The sequence below is a fragment of the Lissotriton vulgaris genome, chromosome 1_1, assembly GCF_964263255.1.
Source record: "Lissotriton vulgaris chromosome 1_1, aLisVul1.2, whole genome shotgun sequence".
Taxonomy (NCBI): Eukaryota; Metazoa; Chordata; class Amphibia; order Caudata; family Salamandridae; genus Lissotriton; species Lissotriton vulgaris.
Window position 1 is genome coordinate 614,534,742 of NC_141685.1, and position 23,157 is coordinate 614,557,898.

A 23,157-nucleotide genomic window follows, 5' to 3' on the forward strand; every position below is an offset into this window, starting at 1 on the left:
CAGTTTGTATTGTCTTTCCAAGGGCATACCGCCACTGCTGGATCGATGGGCACCTGGGCTCCACCTGAGGTTGGGGATAGGGTGTGTAATTCTGGGAGTGTTCAATGCACCATCATTCTTTACTACTGGTTCAGTTACACTATTTGCAGTGTAGGTCTGCATGTCCTTTACATACAATGTAGACCATACATACAGGCACCAGAGAATATGGAGTCTCCTAAAAAACGGCACAACTACCCTATTGCGGTCTGCTACAGCACCACTCTAAACTAACTTGTCTCTAGTGACTGACATGCAGCATGTACTTAGGTACTTCAATATGGACAATGCGTTAAACTCCGCCAATCATAGCCTGGGGTGAACAGTGACTTTAGGCAGCTAGATTCAACATTTAATCAGAAAATAACCAGCATCCAAACATCCAGCTTAATACTTCGCCCCTTTCAGAATCAGTGTTCGTTAAGCGCAACTTCTCACCTGTGAGGTTCTCCGGGCAAAGGGTGGGGGCTGGAAGAGGTAGGGGCAGGTAGCAAGTTGGAAGGGGGGGGCTACAGGTCCTGATGGGATCGGAGGTGCAGTCGAAGAGCCAGATATTGATATCCTTCCTAAATTGGGTTAGCAACGGGAATAGCTGGAGGTGGTGAGGCAGGGTGTTCCAGGGTTTGAGGGCAAGGTAGGAGAAGGATCTTCCTCTGGTTCTGGTCTTGCTGATCCTAGCACTCTCACATAAAGTAACTTATATACTCCTACAATCACATAGACTGCCTTTAACATATGTAGTTACTCACACATGCACAGAGGAGGCATCCATTCACTCACCAACACACCCATACACACTCACCCACCCATACAGCCCTTCACAGATGCACTCTTGAACCCACCCACCCAGTGAATCAGCTACTCACACATTTATGCACAGTTACACTCCCCCTACCCACCCACAGAGGCACTCCGGCACCCATACAGATACCCAGACAACCAATCAATAACTCATATAGACACTCATGTAGCTACTCACCAACCCATGCAATCAGTAAGATTTGTTTAATCACTCACTTATACAGTCAGTCACGCACCTACTAAATCACCCATTCAGACACTAACACACCCATTCATTAATCAATACACACCCATTCATTAATCAATACACCTTGGTGTATGTGCGCGCACATACACTATTAAAACTTTACAGAATAAATAAGTCACTGGCTGATGTCCTCAGGGATGGCACTGGCAAGGTCAATACTTCAGTCTTTGGCGCCAAAACAGATTTCAAAACATAACATGGGTCTAATGAGATTTCATAAACGGACCAGATACGCACTACACCCTACCAAAATAAATAACACAAAAGTGCCCACAAATCTCTTTTTTGCACTGTCATTCTACCTTATAAGAAAACAAAGGATAACATTAAAACATTCAAATACATATATAGAAGGATATCAAGTCTAGTTCCTAACAAAAGTGAGCAGACCTGGGTGACTGTGCCAAGCACCATTGTGAGTACTAGTGATGGTGGCATACAAATGAGAGGAGACCATCTTATCCTCTTAATGGGATATTCAGCTCACTCTCAAGCCTTAAATAGGCCACCTAGATCATGGATATGCATATCGTAATACACAATAAAACAAGGTATCAGCATGGATAGAGAGTGGCAAATCGCCAAGCGTACACATGATGCGCAAAGAGTTCTCTGCTCAATCACCAGAAGTGGCTTGTTCTAAGCACCACTCTTTCCCAATAAAAACATTCTGAAATTAGAAGCTGGTGGGTGATACAGGACACAGCGGGTCAAGAACAGGCTTGTATAAAGGCCTGCAGATGGGATACCTTCTTGGAACCTGTATGCTCATTTTGGCGTGCCCAGCGAGCGACTCATTTAAAGGTATGCATGTTGATATGCAGGGAGGAGTGAATTAAATGCATGGTGGAAATCAGGGACTACGGGAAATGGTAGTCCCAGTCTCAGCTAAAAAGTGTTCTGGCATCAGTCATGTCCATTCAGTACCAAAAAACACAGAAAAGCCGGCGCAATGAATAAAAAATTAATCATTAAGCTTGTGTGACCACGAAACATGAGTCTGTAAGGAGCATTCTGGGATGTGAAGTCCCACTTAAAGAATGCCCATGGACCGGCCAATAAAAAGGCGAGAGCAGTGGGATTGAAGGAGATCCTAGTTCTTACGATGAATAAGAGATCACCATGGTTGGCGGTGCCTCGAGGGAAGTCCCCCTTGCGGCTCCCCCATAGCAGGCTTGAATGTGACTTTGCTATCAGCCAGCCCTGCAGAACATTCATTTGTCTGAGAAGATACCCTCATTCATTATAGGCTCCTTATGCCATTCTGGAGTACCTTTTTTTTAACCTTTTTTTATTCCTTTTATGCTTTTGCTTTTTTTCTTTTTATATAGGGGTGGGGCTGGGTGTTAGGGAGAGGGAAGGGGCTTGTTGAGGAGGAATGATGATTATTGTAATAGCAGACCATTAAAAGGTACTGAAAAGCTGATTATAGATATAGCGATTACGTGCAAGGTTATGGTCAACCTGCTATGGTTGCAATGCAAGTTCTTGTTGTAAAAATTAAATAAAAATAAGTTTGACAAAAAAAGGGGAGAGCACTCAGAACAGATGGTGATATTGTTCAACTAGATCTCCACAATAGGTTCACAATCAACTTCAACAAGTGTAGTTAGTTGGTACTCTTGGTAGAACAGACCAGGTCAAGCTACTGAAGTCTACAGGATATCATTTAAACCTCGAAATGACTTTTCAATCTAAAAATTAATCGCTGTTCCCTCTGGAACAGTAACTCAATCAGGTTGCCCGTGTGTGGTGTAGTAGGGTGTGTTAATGATAGTCCATTTAATATCATCCTCTATGTGTTGATAATGTCTGGTCAGTTTAGTGTTGAACGTCTTACAACTCACAGAACTATTCAACAACCCTAGTCTTGATTTTGCGAGTAGTCATACCTACATTATGGAGTTTGCAGAGACAGGTGATTAAATAAATCACCCCACTGATGTTGGAATTTTTATGATTTAGTATCCAGGGTGTTCTGAGATCCAGACCAATCTGAGTTTGTGATTGTGTAAAGTAGCAGACAGAGCATGATCCACAAGGGAAATGTCCCTGAACGTGGAGTAATGTCCATAGAGTGTCCCGATTGTCCGAGAGTCACCAGAGGTCTCGGATGGACCACTATGTCATTAATGTTCCTGTTCGTTTTCAGCGCAAAAACATTGTTTTTTTGAGGTGTGTGTCACCTGTATTCAAGATGTGCCAGTTTTTATTCACATATCTTTTCAGAGTATCTGTTAGATGGCTAAAGATGCTCACACCCACCAGTCTGTACAAGATTTTTTTTGGGAGTACCTCCAAGAGAGTCTGTGACTGTGTCTGGCCCTCATAAGCACTCTTTCAATTGGTGTCCTTGGGTAATGTCTCAGTGTCTGTTAAGTGTTCTCTTGAGGGATATTAGAGTATAGCAATTTCACATTATACGACATTAGATAGTATTTCTCAATATCAAACTGGACATCAGTCAAAAGGGTTAGTACAAGTTTAGTGTCTTTCAAGTAGTAAGACATCTCTACTACCATGGGCCTCAGAAAGCAGTCCAGAAATTGGATCCAAGTTGGCTTAAGCAGTCCCTCTTTTCCTTTAACAGATTAAAGGAGGGATATTTGGCTGACTCTTCAAAGTTTCAAAATCTTTGAGGACTGTTTTCTCAAACGTAGAAACCTCAAAGTGACCCTATGTGGAGGAGGACTGAAGGTGGATGGACTAATGTTTGCAGTGATACTGAGTGTTTGATCAAAGAAAAAGGGGCAAACATACCTTTCTAACGAATTGAAATAGTTCCTTGTGTATGGTGAAATCATCACATGATTGTGTGGGCAGAAAGCCCAAGCCCTTATTCAATAAGCCTTCCTACTGTAAGGTGAGGGACACCAAGGCATTTGGGGTAGGAGGCCAAGAAAATAACCTTGTCCCCTCGGTTGTCTAATCCTGTTCCTACCAGCATTAACAAAATTACTGGAAATCTTCAGTGTTACTCCAATCATCAGAGTTGGGAGTCCATTCATCTTTTCTTTGGTGATAACCTCCAGCTACCTTTCGTTTTTCTGGGGTTGTACTCGGTAATCATCAGTTGTATACCTTTTTATGTGAGAAGAGGGAGACATCCTTTTTCAGTTTGTTGATCTTCTACTGCAATAGGTTCCCATTGGTCTCAGTTTTGTTCACCTCCTCTAGTTTTTTGTTAAATAAGCTCATCCAAGTAAGTGACAAATATACACCATACTAATTCAACACTAATCCTTCATGGAATCCGGAGTGGTGTGGTAACTCACCAAAAAAGCACTTCAATACCCCATTAGGGGTAATAAGCGCTATATAAATGCACACCCTTTTTCCTCTATCCCTCCGCTATCCTTCTCAATCCAAATAACTGACTAATATCCACCACTCAAATTACTTTCATATTTCACTATACTAATTCAACACTAATCTTTTATGGGATCTGGAGTAGCATGCTACCCTCCGCAAATCACTTTGATGCCTCGTCAGGGGTAGTAAGCGCTATATAAATGCAATTACAATACAATCTGTAAAGTGCATTTGATTGGATTCTTCAAAGTTAGATCTCCACCAGAAACAGATCAGCGGTCTCTTTTGCTATGTTAATCAACAGAATCAGCTAATCTCTGGTGCACTGCCATGAGATCACTGGCCAGTCCTTCTTAAAGGTTTTGTTATAAAGAAGTAGACTGTGAGCATTGGTCACTACGAGTCCCTTTGGGGCTAGACTGCTTCTCAAGTATTAGTTGAGAATTGTTCCATGCAGGGCAGATCGAATATAACAACTGTATCATCAAATCCCAGGTCCACATTAGCAATCATCGTGTCTAACGGGTCAGGAGTGTTCTCAATCAGGTATGTGTAGATAGCTAAATATTATAGACAGCTAGGCCATGGAAGTGTGTGTGTGTGTGTGTGGGGGGGGGGGGGGGGGGGGGGGGGGGGGGGTGGAGAGAACAGATTAAAAATAGATCAGACCCTCAGCCTGCAGTCTGTACTCAAATCAAAACACAAAAGGGGTCTAGTGAGTTCATAACCCGACCAGATACGTATTACTCCAAGCCAATATTAAAATCATAAAAAAGTATGCCTAGTCAGAGAGAAGGTAGAAGCGGGTATGTATATGAAAAATTATTTTATTTCTGTTTGTTTTTTAAAGGACAGCGTAAATTCCTACAGGACCTTTGTGTAACACATACAGAAAAAACAGCTGAACAAAATTACACCAAGTTTTGCAAAAAGTATGAAATTTACTCACTAAGCATGCTTTCTGTGATGTGGTGTACATCTGTTCAGCCATTTGAGAATTTTGCTTTTAAAAGAGGGGGTCGGGTGGTCATGAAGGGGGATAAAAAAAATGTTTTTAAAAATCGGAATAATCAGGACTTTTGGGGTCCAGATATGCTTTGATTGGTCACTACAAGGGACTAGTCAATCCAGATTGGCTGGCCACACATGTACAATATGACGTGGTCCCAGTGTCCTGAAATTGAATGAAAAACACATAAGGGTGCAGGATGAGAACACCCAGATGACATCCCCCCCGACATATAAATTAAGTAATTGATGACATTACACGTCACATCTCAGTCATAGCCTTCGGTCAGACCTTACTTACAAAACTCATCAGGACTAGGACTGTGCCTAAACTCCAGCCCAAGACCAAACTCCAGCCAGGGTCTGCACTCACCACTCTACAAGCAGCAAACCCCGAATAAAACACAGATTTTGGACATACACAGTATAAGCAGCCTGCAAGGCATGGCCAAGGCCGGTGATCGGGCCTGCACCTATCCCTCTATGATCATTAAACACCCTACTTGCTAAGCCTTCAGCCCTTCACAGAAAATTAAAGGGTCTATTGTTCAATGATGTTCAGCGGCCAAATCTATGCAAGTGACCTACCCAAAGGCACCCATCTTTTGAGTGAACAATAAAAAGACAATGACACCCATCAAAAGTACTTCATCTTTCGAAAGCTTACAGACAAGCTTATCAGACTTAAACCAAAGATTTTGATTTCTGTCAATTCCTCATTCACAAAGTCCACTGCACACTGTCTGAATCATTGGATGCTTTCATTAATAATTTCAACTGTTATTTAAAATGTTATTAGTGATGTGATCAAGTCATTTAACGGGTCATGAATGATGTAATATGTGAGCTCATGAGGAGAGCATGGCATGGGTGAGTTCTAGCTAGCTCAGTACACTACCTAATTAATTTAATTTTTTTAATTTTAAACATTAGTTTTTATATACTTTCAATACCAAACTAGAACTTCACTTATATTCACCTTTTCAGTAAATTTCTGGGATTTTGTTTTTCATATTCAAAGTTTAGCATATGCCCACTCCCCTCTGCAAAAACTGCAGTCAACATCCCAACTGCACACAGGCCAACCACCTGATGTGCATGTGTTTGATCCTGCAGTATAGAAATAGCTGACTGGAGGTCCCACTTTAAAAAAAAAAAGAATTTTCTGGACTGCAAGACTCCTACTGGACCACCGTACAAACTGATTTTTAAAAAAATTAACCCCTTCATGCCCAGAGTCCTTTATTCGCCAATCTCTCGAAAACGTGTGGACAGATTTATAGCAAATCACAAAATGCATCAAATTTGGCGAAAAGTTATTTTTTTATTCAGTGTGCAACTCCTTTCAGCAGTTTTTATGTATTGGACACCAATGTTTTGGCTCTCTATTCCCTGCTTCTTATCCCCCATTTGATGTGTCGTCAAACTTTTTTTTTAAGGTTTGCAGAGATTTGTTAAACACCACCAAAGTTATTAGTGAAACAAAAACGCTCTCATGATTGAAACTCTGACCCAACTATAACCACACTGTGGTGACCGCAAACACCTTCATCAATGTTAATGCCCACAATGCATTGATACAAAGTGAATCATATTATGCAATGGGTGATGTAGCAGACTTTCACTTTACAGAAATCAAAACTAGTTTCACAGGTTTTTCATGGACTACTCATCATTCGGCTCCTTAGTTTCTATACTACAAACATTGATTTATCATACAGTTAATAATACAAGGAGACATGCTAACTTCTTACATTTGATAATTCTTGAAATGTAGGACTTCTAACCACACGGAGTTCTTCAAGTCCACTAATTACGGTATTTAGCAAATAAACAATAATGGTATCACAATGCGACATAGTAACCCTTTTTAAACAAACCCACATCAGGGTTTACTCGCTCAGTAAGACAACTGGTTCGTTGAGATCAGCAGAAGCAGGAAAGTAATCAAGGATAATAGAGGATGTCACAGGGGGGGACCAAAAAAATACAGAATTAATTAGCATCTTGACACTGGACATCTATCACATGCTCCACTGTAGTCTGAATTATTAATATGGAACCGAGGCATGTGTTGTAACAATTTTTTGGCACAACAGACCCAGTACTAGGTAGAACTGCCTTGTTTACCTGTGGTAAACTGAACCAACCTCAGAGGAACGAGAACTTCAGTCCTCATAAAAGCTCCAACAACAATGTGCGTTTTTACAACCTGAAAAAAAAAAGTTCGTCTGCTCCATGCGTGCAAATCAGATCTCCCAAATGTGCTGAAAAGCTTTGATGAACGCTTTTGTGATCCAAAACATAGAAATGTGCTAAAAACAAACTACTTACTCTCAGTATTGCTCTTTCTAGTGCAGACTATCTAGCCACTCATTTGCCACCTTATGGCTACATCCCAAGCAATGGACTGGACACTGAAACTTTTCAACAATACCTCTGTGCGGAATCAGGTCGTGCAGTGCAAATCTGCACAGATGCCGTTCCTCTACGGGAAAAGATGAGCTCATGTAGGTGGCACCACTGTGCATGGACATCCGTTGTTTTTGAGGTCTTCTCCCCCCCCCCTGCCTCTTCTCCCCCCCCCCCCCCCCCCAGACACACACACACACACACACAGATGAAGACCCTCAAGAGCGAATTAGTCCTGAGCAGTGTACAAATTTCTAGTCTTGGAATATTATTAATAGGTAGAATCCAATCACATAATGGGGAGGAAGAAGGGTGGGTGAGGATCTCCAGCTAGATAGTGTATTTAACAGAAGCACTAGTTCCTTATCTTTGGTCCAGTGGCATAACAAAACTTGAGGGGGGGGGGCCTTTGCAAATTACATGGAGAGCCCCCCTTCAGACTCTCTTGAGCTCTCAGGCCAGGGTACTGTGCTGAGGTCGGCCTCTTGTAGCTAGAGGAACCCCCTTTGTTACACCACTGCTATAGAGACTTCTAGATGCAGATTCCGCACCGTTTGAATAGATCCCAAAGCGGTCCCTATATGGAAGAAGGTCAGTGAATGGACTCAAACCAGAAAGTCCTGAAAAACTGAGCAGGCAAAATGACCCACTCAGTGAACCAGACTGTCAAGACAAAAGTGCTTTGTGAATTTATGGAGGGACTCCGACAAAGCCTCCTGGCACATGTCCAGGACAGGGACTCCGCGTGCTAATGCAGTTGTAGCAGCTCTGGTCCTGGTAAAACGAGCATGCAGACCTTCTGTAGGCTTTTTGTAGCCAATGCGTAACAGATCTTGATACAGAACTCAATCCAGTGGGAGATGGTTCTCTTCTGCACCGCTTTCCTTTTTTCGCTCCTGTGAACTCCATAAAAAGCAGATTGTCCTCTTGGACTTCTTCAGCATGATCTATGTAGAAACTCGGTGGTCTCTTGGGATCCAAGCAATGGATTCTACCCTCAGAGGGGTGAGGCAGAGCAAGGAACACATGCAGGGTAATGGTTTGACCTCCGTGCAACAATGTCACAACCTTTGGCATAAAGGAAGCAAGAATAAGCGGAACCACTTTGTCTTGGAAGAATGTGGTGTATGGTGGATTATTGATTAAAAAAGAGAGCCTGGAGCCCACTTACACGCTGTGCCGAGGTGATAGCAATGAGAAACAGCACTGATGGCAAGAAGCTGGAAGGGGCAGCTGTGAAGCAGCATGAACAGGGTGCTTATCAAATAACCGAGGACCAGATTAAGGTCCCATTGGAGCATCACATAAGGAGAAGGGGAGAACCAGGAGAAAGGGAGAATCAGAACGCATGTTATAGACCTTTCAACAATAGCATTACAACCGGCGACTTAAACAAGGAGCACTGATCTGGCAACTTAAAGAAGGCCGAAAGGGTCAAAAGATAACCATTAACCATGCCCAAAGCAAAGTTTTGCTGGGCAAGAGACATAACAAAAAGAACGAAAGATAGCTTGGCCTAGAATGGTTCGATTTGGCATGTGCTGCACCAAACCACAAATTTGTTCTAATGAAAAGTTTATACAGTTTGTAAAGGGACACCTAGCTACCAAGATTACAATAACCACCTCTGGAGGAGAGTCGAAGGCGTTCAGCTGTCACTGCTCTATCATCAAGCATGAAGGTGGAGATTATGAAGGCCTGGGTGCAGAACGCTGCTCATGAAAAATTGTAGAAGCCTCCCTTTCACAGAAGCAAAGCTTTCAACACCAAGCGGATGGTCCTCAGCTCCAGGAGAGTGATATGGAGCCGGAACTCCGCTGAAGACAAGAGGTCTCTGATCTTCACCTCTCCCACATGGCCACCCTAACCTAGAAGCAATGCATTGAACACCACTGCAAGCTCTGGGTGGGGTAGAGAGGATTTCAGCAAAGAAGAAAGGAAGGTTAAGGCATAACATCTGCGAACGATCTCTTAGCTTTGGTTTGATAATCTTTGTAGGCCAGTCTCCAAGACAACCAAGTCACAACAAACACGTTGTAATAGAACATATGCTACGAGTAGTCACTACTGGTTGAAAATACTGGTTTATTTCAACAGCATGTAGTTCTAGCGTGAACATCTACAAATTAAATGCAACTCAGCGTAGCACTGCAAGGTACTACAGAGCATTCGAGCACTTCATAACAGACTTCCCATCCAACTAAAGAGGTGTGGCATTTGTGATTTTTTTTTTTTAGGACCATAACATATATTTAAAACATCAATCTCAGTTAGTTGTGCTTGAGTAGCATCCCTGCCACAGTGGAAAGCACTACCATTTGTTGGGTGTGTTCGAATCAAGTTGGTAATTTATTCTGCATTGATCGACTGAAGCAAAAGATGTGGAAATATAACAATAGGAAGTACCTTAAGCTATGCTTGTGAAGGTTCCCTTTCAAAACATAATATGGGTTTTGTTACATTCAGAAAAGAGAGCCCATATGTTAGATTTTTTGCAAGGCCAGGAAAAATATTGTGCTATCCAGATAAATAAGTAGTATGCTTTCTTTGGAAGTAAAATATGCTCATTTTCCGTCTAGTCTGCAATAAAAAAATCTCAAGTCATCTTCCAGTTTACCATCGTCATCAGATTTATATTCTAGGAACAGTGCTCTTCAAAATATTTTACAGTTACGAAGAAAGTCTTCCATTTTCTACATGCCTCATAAAGACACCCCTTGGAATGCAAACCAAATCAGAAAATGAAATGATAAACAGAAAACTTACTCCACAGAATAACACTGGGTGAAATAAAAACAAAAGGAAACTACATTTTCAAATTAAATATTTCAAAGCACAAGTTCCCAAAAAATCCTGCACATGGCTAAAGACAGTCAATGACTGAATGCTTCATTTGGCACCAGTTACGATGCTCTTTCCTGAGGGCATCTGCACAGCAGTATTCATTTAGGCACTTGCTGTCATGGTCGGAAACTCTGGCATGTAAGAACAGGCCGCCCAGAAAGTTTTAGTGAAAACAGTGGCCGAACCATTTCTCTAGCTTGTTCCATACCAGAGATAGCAGAATTCATATATTAATCCGTAGTCTAGTTTTCCTCATATGACAGTCAGAGCTTTACACAGTGAAAATAGTTTTGGGGGTTTGTCACTGTAGGGACATGATAACATTAGATTGCTGCACATCAAGCTTTTAAATACCATGTACCCTACCCTCATGGGCTAGAAGGCCGACGTGTGGGTAGGTCTGAAGCCATATTTCCAGATTAGTGGATGGCACAAAATGTGCAGCAGTATACAGGTGATATTGAACTTTAAGCCGCTGTTGTAGTTTCTACATCATATACTGTGGCCCTACAGGAGAGTTGCATATGCAACGATGATCTTAAGAAATCGAAGAAACTGTCGCTCCCTCGAGAAGGCCTGGAAAAAAGACCCAAACACCAGCACCAGGGACGCCTTCAAAAACGCCACCCGCATACACCACCAACTAATTCGGTCTGCCAAGAAAGCCGCATTCAAAGACCGACTAGATAACAACGCCCACAACAGCAAGGAATTATTCAACATCGTCAAAGAATTTACCAACCCATCAGCCAACTCCAACGACATCACCCCCTCCCAAGCCCTCTGCGACTCCCTAGCTTCCTTCTTCCACAACAAAATCGCAGACATCCACAACAGCTTCGACAACCGACCCGGAGACCAACCCACTCAACCTTCTGCAGGACCTTCACCCCCCTTGAACATCCTTAACGACTGGAACCCAATCTCCACTGAGGACACCATCCGCCTGATGAACTCCATCCACTCAGGATCCCCAACAGACCCATGCCCTCACCACATTTTCAACAAAGCAGACTCCATCATAGCACCACACCTCCGAGACGTCATCAACTGCTCCCTCAACTCCGCCACCTTCCCGGAATGCTGGAAACACGCAGAAATCGCCCTTCTGAAAAAACCCACAGCTGACCCCACCGAACTCAAAAACTACCGCCCCATCTCGCTTCTTCCTTTCCCGGCCAAAGTCATCGAGAAAGCCGTCAACAACCAGCTCGCCACCTTCCTCGAAACCAACAAATCCCTCGACTCCTCACAGTCCGGATTCCGAGCCAAACACAGCACTGAGACCGCACTCATCGCAGCAACAGACGACATTCGAACTCTTCTGGATAACGGAGACACAGTCGCCCTCATCCTCCTCAACCTCTCCGCTGCCTTCGACACAGTCTGTCTTAGCACCCTTATACAGCGCCTCAGAAACGTCGGAATCCAAGGAAAAGCACTGGAATGGATCACCTCATTCCTCACCGGAAGAACCCAGAGAGTCCGGCTCCCACCATTCAAGTCAAAGGCCTCTGAAGTCAACTGCGGCGTGCCGCAAGGATCGTCACTCAGCCCCACCCTCTTCAATGTATACATGAGCCCCCTTGCGGCCATCGTTCGCCAACACAATCTCAACATCATCTCCTACGCTGACGACACTCAACTGATCCTCTCACTCACCATAGACCCTAACACCGCCAAAAACAACTTACACGAAGGAATGAAAGAAGTAGCCGAGTGGATGAAGCACAGCCGTCTGAAACTGAACTCAGACAAAACAGAAGTCCTCATCTTAGGCACCTCCCCCTCCGCCTGGGATGACTCTTGGTGGCCAGAGGCCCTTGGAAAAGCACCCATCCCGACGGACCACGCACGGAACCTGGGCGTCATCCTGGACTCCTCACTCTCGATGACCAGACAAGTCAACGCCGTCTCATCATCTTGCTTCAACATTCTTCGCATGCTCAAAAAAACATTTCGCTGGATCCCCACCGAAACTAGAAAAACGGTCACTCACGCACTGGTCACGAGCCGCCTGGACTACGGAAACACCCTATACGCCGGTACCACCGCAAAACTCCAGAAAAAACTCCAACGCATCCAGAACGCTTCAGCCAGGCTCATACTAGACATCCCGCGTAAAGAACACATCTCTGGTCACCTGAAAAACCTCCACTGGCTCCCCGTAAATAAGAGGATCACTTTCCGCCTCTTAACCCACGCACACAAACCACTTTACGAACTTGGACCCGAATGCCTCAACACACGACTGTCCTTCTACACCCCTTCCCGTCAGCTACGATCCTCCAAACAAGCCCTTGCCACTGTACCTCGCATCAACAAAACCACCATGGGAGGTAGATCCTTCTCCTACCTGGCAGCTAAAACTTGGAACTCTCTTCCCACTCACCTTCGCCTTACTCAGAACCACCTAGCATTCAGAAAGCAACTTAAAACTTGGATATTCGACAAGTAATTCCCCCCCCCCCCCTTCCTCAAGCGCCTTGAGACCCTATGGGTATGTAGCGCGCTATATAAATCTTGACTTGACTTGACATTTTACATGTTCAAGGGGTCAGGGCGCATACACTGGGCACCTGGCGGCAGATTCCAGTTTAAAAACCATCAATAAAGTTCAGCAAAAAAATGGGGATGAAGGCTAAAAAGGGGCATTTTTTCACAGTAAGTATATTATACATATAATTTTAATAAAATCAAAAGGTCTCGACTCACACCACAACTAAAAAGATAGTCTCTTTTGTTTTCAAAATTCCCAGAGGAGCATTTCTCGCTCACTGCCTTCTAATGGTTGTTTGATGTATCATTCGGCTTCCTTTGGGTGGGTAGTATTGCAAATGCAAGAGGGTATATTGTACATCTCATAAGTGCTCTGAATCATTACACTGTAATGATTTGTCTCAGACGCACTATATAAAAGGAATCAGTTTGGGATTTGTATCAACTGTAGCAGTTTTCATGTTTTGGACAAAGCGGAAAATGAAAGCTAGACCTGGTGGCTTCGGCAATGCTGGTTTTCATAAGTAATCAAATCCATGGGTCAAAGTAAAGTGTGAGAAGGTACTGAAAAAAAGGTGAGACAAATGGAGGAAGGGAGCAAAAGGTGTTAAGAGGGGTGCTATTAACCTCATAGTTTGGCTGCTTCCTCGGACCCTATATCCTGATCTCAAGGAGGTCAGATTTATTTTGTGAAGAACCAAACATTATCTTGTTCAGAAAGACAATACATATGCTTTGCTCGTTTGAAATACATTTAAAGTGCAACTGAAACCTCCACAGGTTTACTAATTTTTTATTAAACCACAGAATATAGTGCTTCTGAGGTTATGACTGATTTGGGGGGATAAGTGGCATAAAGGAGGAAGAATAGGTAGAAAAATAAGCACACACAAAACCACTCCAGTAATTGATGTGTTAGTTACACACATAAATGTACATTATGGTTAGAGCAAACTGGTCCTTTAGCTATTACACATCTCCAGCATACCTAGTGCGGAAGCCTTTACGATGAACATAGGCTGCTGTCTGAGCCTGGTTATAAATGCCTATTACAGTGCATTAGTGGGTAAACAAGTCACAAATGAGCGAGCGGCACTTTCCGCTGTGTCATGAAACCCTCTAACTTGCGTGGAAAGAAAGGACCTCCTACAGTTCAAACATTTAATCTTTTGGGCACACCAACACCAGGTTAGAAAAGTGACTATGTATCTAAATGGTTATTAATCATCTATCCTCAATCTAATCTGAAGTGTGGGTATGGTGGTGGGCAACCTACACAAATCCCACCACCCTGTTCTGGCATAGTTCATGCCCATCACCTACTCACCCTTTTAAGAGATCAACTGCTGGTCTCGAAACCACACCCAAGAAAAAACATATTGAAGACATGCTAGAGACTTATGAAACATTTAGAAATGGGTAAAGCAATACCCACTTAAAAAACTGTAACTGGACAATTTTAGGCAAGACACAATTGGAGACACTCCAAATCAAACTTACTATAATGAAGAAAAAGAACTTAAAACTACGCAACTCGAAAAGCGTGATCACATTACAAAATTGTAAGAATTTAATCTTAACTAATTACATCCAAGAGGCTACACCCATAAAGGACTGGTACTAGATTATTCTGTTCTTCATGGACGCATCAACACTTGCACACTTCGAGGAATGGGTCATTTTAGAACGAGGCCACAGGTTTTGTTTTTTTAATTTTATTAATCATAACCTAAAGACCTAACTTCTACACTAACCACCCCAGCCCCGAAAATACCAAAGCACTCTGCAACTTTTCAGTGGGAAAGAGGATACAATGCTGGATTTACTAAAAAAAAAAAAAAAAAGCATTAGAAAAATTCAGTATCAGGTAGATGAAGATTAACATTTATATTTTAAATTAGGTCGAGCAAAATCATAAGTCATGGTTACCATGGTTACACATACTCTTTGTTGTGTTTCAAAGCCACGTGGTCGGACTCAAAGTAATACACATCAGGGTCTTCCTCCTCCTCTTCCGCAGATTGTAGACTTCCACTCTCTAAAGCAAGGGGGGCACATCCAGTCACCAGCAATGCCTCCACGGGAGGCTTAACCAGTCCATCACCTGCACTCTCTGCAGGATCACAGTTATCTGTTTTGTCTGTCTCAGTGACAGCCGCCGAGTTCACCGAAGAATCAGTGACACAAATATGTTCCACTACATTCGTTTCTGTGTCTGCAGCTTTGCTTTTCTTAACCTCCCCATTTTCCCTACAAGGTGAGGTACTACTTTTTGGGCTCCCTCTCTGTGGAATGGCCCTGCCTGGTGAAGCTCTCAGGGTGTACCCATGTTCTTCATGCTCCACAAAACAAGTTCTTTTGGCTGAAACAGGATCCTGACCTGGAGGTGTAGTTTCGGTTTCCCCTGAGATTGGAGCCCAACAGTGATCCTTATTTAAACTGTTTTTCGCAGTAAAATGTTCCTTCGAGGCACTGTTATCACCCACAACATCCACCTCCTCTTCAGAATCCCTTACCGATGGCTGAGTGTCTGAGGTGAGCACGGTGGCTGGCTCGTTTGCCTGAGTGACATGTTCACAGGGTGGGTAGTCATTTGCTAGTTTATGGTCCTCTAATTCTACCTGCTCTTGTGAATTTGTGCAAGGCACATTATGGTCTGAATCTGGGCCCTCTTGGTCATTGTTGCGCAATGGCGAACAATTATCACACACATTTCCATTTTCTGCTACGGTTTGTTCATTAGATAAGCAGGGGCCAGTGTTAGTGTCCAGAATAGTGAGTTCAGACTGGCAATTATCACTACTCGAAGCAGACACCTCATCGTCAACTATTCCATTTACTGTTTCATAGTGTGCAATCTCTTTGCTTTCCACTAAAGCAGAGTCATTGCTCCCTTCCTCACACGCATTTACCTTTTGGATTTCCCTTTCATCACAGTCATCCAATACAAGACATCGACGAGCTCGCTTAGTCCCAGGAGAGTCTGCATCATTTTCAGACACAGAGCTCTTTCTTTCAGATAGCTCGAGAATGGCATTGATCGTCGATTCTTCCTCCGAGCTGTTCAAGAGGTCTGAACGTAAACAACGCTTGCCTCGCTTCAAAACAGGCGATTCAGACTCATCGTGCTCTATCTCACAGTTATCCACAGTGTCTCTATAAGTGCTGTCCTTTTCTGAAGTAGACCGTTTTCTTTTTCGAGGGCTTGCACAAGAATCACAAGGACTTTGCTGCTTTAGATCTGCACTTCTCGCATCGTTTCCTCCCTTTGGTGGCTGCACAGGTTCTGGTCTTTTCTTTGGTGATTTGGACTGCACTGGAGGATGAGCAGGTATTTCGTCTTGATGAACAATACTACGATTCCTTAAGGTTCGGCCACAAAAGTTTTCATCCAATCCATTCAACCCAACTGTTGATCTTGTGACACGACTAGATCGAGAAGCAGCCATACTATGGCAAATTGCTAGTGTGGGTTCTGCATGATTCACTCATCAGGAAACCCTGAAAACAATAAGAAAACAATTTAGAAGGTTAAAAAAAAAAAAAAAAAAAAAAAAAAAGGACACCCTACTTTGAGGCAGATACCCACAAATACTTTCAGTAACACGTGTTCAAGAGCGTTATACGTGAATTAAAATAACAGCAAGTCTATCACAATATACAGAGGGAAAAATCTGACTAACAATTACTACAACAAATCAAGTAAAATAGTTTCCCCCAGATTTAGATCCTATTCATCCCCAATCAACATCCGTGTGCCTGCACACAAATAAATCAGACTCCAGCACGCTGGGGCTCACTTAAAATGGCTCTATTGTGGCTACAAACATAGCTAATACGTTTAAACCGCAGTTGCGGTATTTGTCAAACCTAATGTTACTGCCATTTTTGTTTTCATTTATACTACCAAGTAAAGTTTCAAGAACGTCTAAGTGACCCTGCTGATTTTTTTAATTAAAGTTACACGTGCATGATTTATCTTATTTAATTTCTCAAAGTGAAGTGACCTAAGCCATATTTGATAAGAAATCTTATCAAACATTGAACTGCCAGTAGGGAATTTAAAGAAGACAACAGATGTTAAATATGCCTACATATTGTCGACAGTTGGTTCCACAATCAATTTATGAATTAGAGGATTGTTATATTGCACCAGTGTGCCTTTTTTTCAAAATTCATTACAATATATAAGACGCAATACATTCCTTCAATTCAATGAGAACAAGTGTAAGTCACAAGGATATCTGTTGTCTCAACATTGTTCCCAATATGCTCACAACAACATATAGGTTTAAATGAGTAGATACGCATAACATGAGGAGGGTTGAGAGGTCAGCGCTACAGTATACGAAGTATGCCCTAGTAAGGTAATGAGCACAACACTGTAGCAATGTTTCATATCACAAAGCAACGAGATGGACAAAATGGTCCAGTGAGACCTTTGTACTCTGTTTCTAATTCCCAACCAATTATATTCAGACAAACGTGTACTCTCCTTTAAGACAAAATGCACTCCAGCTTGATATTTTAGAGCAGCACTAGCAGAATCGATGGTTCCGTTTTCTAAGAGCTTGTTATCTGGTATTTTAAAAACCATAATGCTTTTAAATGATTCAAAATGCAGAATCAAATTGCCCCTAATCAATAAGATTTTGTTGAGCTAGATTTGTGTCTCGATGACTACTTATCACAAAACACCCACATCAGTAAACAGGTCACTCTGGGCTGTTTCTGAGGATCCATGGCATTCAGTGCACACATTTTGGTGAGCAGTTCAGGTTTTAAACGTGCACTGCAATGACAAAACTTAGAGAACTTCATTAGCATTTTAGATTTAAAAATTTGATTATGCAATGAACAAGTTATTCTCCTGTAGACATCAGTCACTGCCTGGTAACAGCTGTTGGGAAAACAAATCTTTACTTTGATGGAGCAAGGACTCGTGAAAAAGACTAGCTTGGAAGCATTCTCATGTAACCTCTAACCCTGTACTAAACTTGTACTGTGGAAATAATATGCACTACACAACGTTTATGAGTAAAAACGAAGCGTGCCTATGTGTTTTATTAATAAGTAACTAGAGTGTGATTCTAAAATGGCCGCTAAACGGAAATGCGTCTACTGCATCCATGTAGTATGATGTATCTTTCTGCATTTATGCAGTACCTAACAAAATGGCTGCTTGAAACTCACATGCTTGCCACCTGCTTGCTGAAAAACGAATCCCGGCTACTCTACTAATGCTAATGCGGGGAGAGTAATAAGTAAATGGGAGTAGAGTAGAGTTAGGTGGTATACAGTGAAACCATTTATTTTTGATGTTAACATTAGTCTTTTTGACTCTTTCAATAGGGCTTATTTTAGGCATAGAATATTGAGCCACAGTCTATTCCCTCTTGTTGTACCGCACATGCGTAGTCCAACCAAGCTGGGTAACGCAATGTCAACTTGAACATCGTCCAAGGTTGCGGATGGATACTTTCCTGAGAACCGGAGCGACAGTCCACTGAAATGCATGGGAACCTGCAGATTTTTTATAATTTGTGACAATTACATTGTGAATGCGGTGGGAAATAAAGTTTGAATAAAGAATTAAGAGGATGGGTTTATTAACAAAGAGCTAACTGATAAGAGTAAGGTATAAGTGAGGTAAATCTTTTTAGTTAGAGACTGGAATGCTGTCCAAAAGCACAGAAGTTGCAGACGGAGATGCTGAAGCATGAGACCGGGATGTTGTCGGAGTGACAAGTGATGCTGAAGAATCAAATTGCTGAACCAATTATCTTAAGCAAATAAACTTTAGAAGAAGATCGCAGAAGAATAGAGGAGGAAGAGTGTCAAGAGTCAGTGATAGAGAGGTCGGCTGTCCTGTCCTAATTCCTGTCCTGAAGCCTTTGTTCACCAGATCTTTCCCGGGGAACCCTTACCTATTCCTAGGCCTAGGAGTTGGTTTTCACACCATTCTAGGTAATTATAAAAATATTTGTGTATGCGCTTATGTGCCTTTCTCTCTATCCTCTCCCTTTCATGCAGTGTCATTGCCAAGTATAAATGAAAGCAGTTGATAGATTATTTGAATTTTCCTTCCTATGGGAAACAGAGTTTGTTTTGTACTGTGTAAGTGGTTCACATGAATTAATTTGAGATAAAACTTTATATTTATCCGGACTGATCATTTCCAATGTGTAAGTATATTGAAATCTTATGTCATTTCATTATCAACTAGTTCAACCAATGGTCCATTGACCAGAGGAAAGAACTTTTTGATCAGTGAAAGATTAGTTCGGGATTAGAGATAACTAATCTAGAGAATTTCAAAATATGACCCCAGCGGTTATTGCCAGTATGTTAAGATTGACTTTATGGGCCCAGGTGAGTATGTGGTGTTAGGTTACCTGTTGCTGGTAACCCGCTGGACCAACTTAAAACAAATGACTGGTTGGGAGGGGGGGGGGGAGAGGGGGTGTTACAGAATAAGACTCCTTTCACACACCCCTAAAATCCACACCCACCCACAATAAATTATAAAAGATTAGTCTACTTTGTCAGAAATGAAAAAAGTTTGGTTTCAGTCAGATGAGTGCCTGTCCAGGTAGGGATAAACGAGATTCTCTATGAAGAACAGCTATCCCCTAAGGTACCTTGTGAAAGGCTGCAAAACAATCGTGAACAGTAGCTTCTGTAACTTTCCACAACGTGGATATGCATGGAGGAACACTGCATGTTGTAGGGCCATCATTCAGCCCTTATGACATAGTAGGATATGCAAGTAACCACCACAAACCTTTTCCAATTCAATTCACTTTAGTTGGAAGGTTTATCAACCATAAAAGTAACATACATATCACAATCATTGCTTCATTCCGTTAAAACACACTAGAGGTTGTCAAAAAGTTTACATTTCAATCAACATCAATTAAAATAAGATGAAGTGCCGTGTGCCTTCACAGCATGTCATTACGTCTGCAGGATCAATAGTTTCATTTTCCAAATAATTAAATCACAAAGTAGACATGGTTCAACAAAGATGAAGTGCCATGTGCCTCCACAGCATGTCATTACTTCTGCAGGATCAATAGTTTCATTTTCCAAATAATGAAATCACAAAGTAGACATGGTTCAACAAAGAACTAAAGCGCGACGTGCCCTAACTGCATACTTTAAAAAAAGAGCCTACATGTAGGCACGTTTCATGGTCAGACATAAATTTGCAAAACAATAAAAAATTTAACATAGTTTGACCAGACTTGTTGTCACATGTACAGGGAATGGTTGCAAGGTTTGGTTGGTACCCAAGTGGGAAGCATAATAAATATTTTACAGTCTCTGCACGAAATCTAAGCAAGGAGCACGCCCATCTCCCCCAAGGATGCTCTTACATAAACAGGAGGTGGCATTGAGACACACAAGAACAAATAGGCGATGTTCCTGTGCCAATTCATAAGAAAGTAGCTACTTCTTTTTTTTTTTATTAATAGTGGAGCATAGACCTTGCTCTATAAATACCTTCTGCATACCAATTTTCCCCCGATCCCAATTTTATACATACCAACCATGGAATTGAGAGGCAGTTATCACAGGAGATGCAGTCATTTATTGCATCTCTTGTGAGTGCTGCCTTCTCATTAGTCCATATCGATGTCAAAAATAATAAGGGCCTCATTCTAATAAAATCATTTATTCTTATAAGTCCATATCGATATCAAAAATAATAAGGGCCTCATTCTAATAAATTAGTTTATATACAGTAGGTTTAGCTCATTATGGCAAATAATGAGCTAATAGGAGAGGATTGGTACTCCAAAGAGTCGCCTACAAAACCGGTTTTCTTCATTTTGTAGAATTTCAAAGTTCAAAATCCCCCAAATTTCAGAATTATAAGTGGCAGTAGGAACACATTGAGATTTATAAATTTGTATCATAGGAACACTGCCTTGAGAGGGTTACAGTCACGTAAAGTAGATTCAGGAACCAAGCCATGTTTCAAAATCTTCACCAGGCTTTGCGTAATACACAATTGTGGATGGAGTCCCTCTGCCTTTAAATGTTGGTGGCATAGTAGCGTCTTTCCCTGCAGTTCCCATTACATCTAGTAGATCACAATTTTCAACTATCAGCTGCAGCTCCTGACTTCTTGGATCCAAACCACCCTGCGTAAAGCAAAGGGCGTTTCTAATACTGGAAAATTGAACATTAAAGTCGCCAGCTAGAAAAATATAATTTGTGCCTCGTGCAATAACCCCGTCTGATAACTTAGCAAAACAAAATTGTTAATTCTTTCAATATTGCGTTTGGTACATCAGTAAAATCGTTATTATAAAAATGAACTAAATAGAAGTTAAAATTTGTATATCAGCAAACTGCTTGAAAACTAGTGCTGGCTATCTCCAAGACCTCCACCTGACTGCCAAGTGTTTTCACCCACAATGCTAAACCACCTGCTGCACAGCCAGAGCAGGAACTAATGGCAGGGATGCTTTAACACTGGTACTCATCGATAAAGGTTGGTATCACCTCCCATGTCTCCTGAAACATGATTATATCAAAACTTTAATAAGTAATAATCATTCTGGTGCACATAACTTCGATCGGGTACCCACCACATTCCAGCTCATAATTCGCAGCGTATTATCGTAAATAGGTGGCACGGTAAGCTATCAGTAATCACCATAGCTGGACTACATGGAAAATGCGTAAGGTTATAAGCCGCTGATAGTCATTCTATGTCTTCCAATGTGCTGAGGGCATCAAATCTATTTGTACAGGTCAGCAAGGGTGTGTTCCAATTTATGCAATTATGGGAGATCGAAGGGAATGCTGACTTGCAGAAGTAGCCGGAGGTAATGGCACAATCTGAGAATTAATGTGTGGCAACGACTCCCAAGTTTTAGGATATTGCGTACGTACATAGGGTCCCTAGCATTTACCACAATACAATCCCCAGGGATGTGCTTTAACCCCTGTCCTACCCAACAGACTCTTAGCATAATGATTTCTCCTGCATTCTCTGTAATAAAGTATATTTGATTCATGAGCCAGTGTACGGTTTTAGCCATAAACTGAGACCAGGTCTCAACTGCTCCAGTTTTCAGGGGAGCAACACCTGCCAGTATCAATATATAAGGGCAAGCTGCTGGCAGAAGGTTCAGTGTATCCTTAAGAGGAACAGTTGCATCCTGAACCCCTTCGATGCTCATGACGAGCTCAGCTCGTCATGAGGCACAGTTGAGCTGTGCTGATGATGAGCTGAGCTCGTCATGAACAATGGGAATGCACAATCTGCAGCACAGGAGGGGAATTGCTGCAGCAGCGATGGTGTTAAGTCTTTTAGGAGGATCAGTACTCCTGTACATCTTACGTGCTAATTCTTTGGCTGGTCCGGTAGTTCTGGGGCCATTAGATAATGATATGGTTCTTTCTTAAGGGGGGTTAGTTAGTGGGTATTGGCTCTCTATGAGGTTTATCTGCTGTATCTAATCTGCTGTTTGATCTTATTTGGGAATACTCAGAGTAGCTTTGTGCTGGATTCGGACCGATATTAGACCTACGGTTAGATCTTTTATTTGTATCATAACTGGTTAGACATCTCTTAATTTATCCCAGCTGTTTAAAATTAGGATGAAGTTTCTGATCAAGTATAAAGTATCAAGATAAATAAGGCAGTCAGTGTTCCGCTCCTCATCACAAAGCCCCTCTGTTTCAGATGCCTAGGATGCAGGAAGTAAGTTGGGCCGAATAGAGGTAGAGTTCTGCTCTAGGTATCTCATATACTGTTTTTAGATGTGCCCGCCGCTGTAATGCACAAGTTACTACTTGTGTAACAAAATAATTGTAGGAGACATTAGTTAGTGATAGATTCCTTACCTTACAATTTCCCCAGGCATCAGACTGGATCCGGAAAGCTTTCGTCAGGAGTACCCCTGCGCCTTGATAAGCGCCGTCATACGGCTCCGCGTGCGTCGTTGTCGTCGTCTTTGCCGAGATGACGTCACTGG

General features: G+C 42.1%; 1 protein-coding gene across 2 annotated transcripts in view; it reads right to left on the reverse strand.

The window, feature by feature from the left end:
* ZZZ3 (zinc finger ZZ-type containing 3) overlaps nucleotides 1–23,157 on the reverse strand; it is a 430,359-nt gene that overhangs the window by 321,316 nt on the left and 85,886 nt on the right. For both annotated transcript variants that reach the window (XM_086954138.1, XM_086954139.1), the window contains exon 2: nucleotides 15,107–16,663. In XM_086954138.1, coding sequence (XP_086810264.1) covers nucleotides 15,107–16,611 — 1,505 coding nt within the window. In that variant the 5' untranslated portion in view covers nucleotides 16,612–16,663. The remainder of the gene's footprint in view (nucleotides 1–15,106; nucleotides 16,664–23,157) is intronic.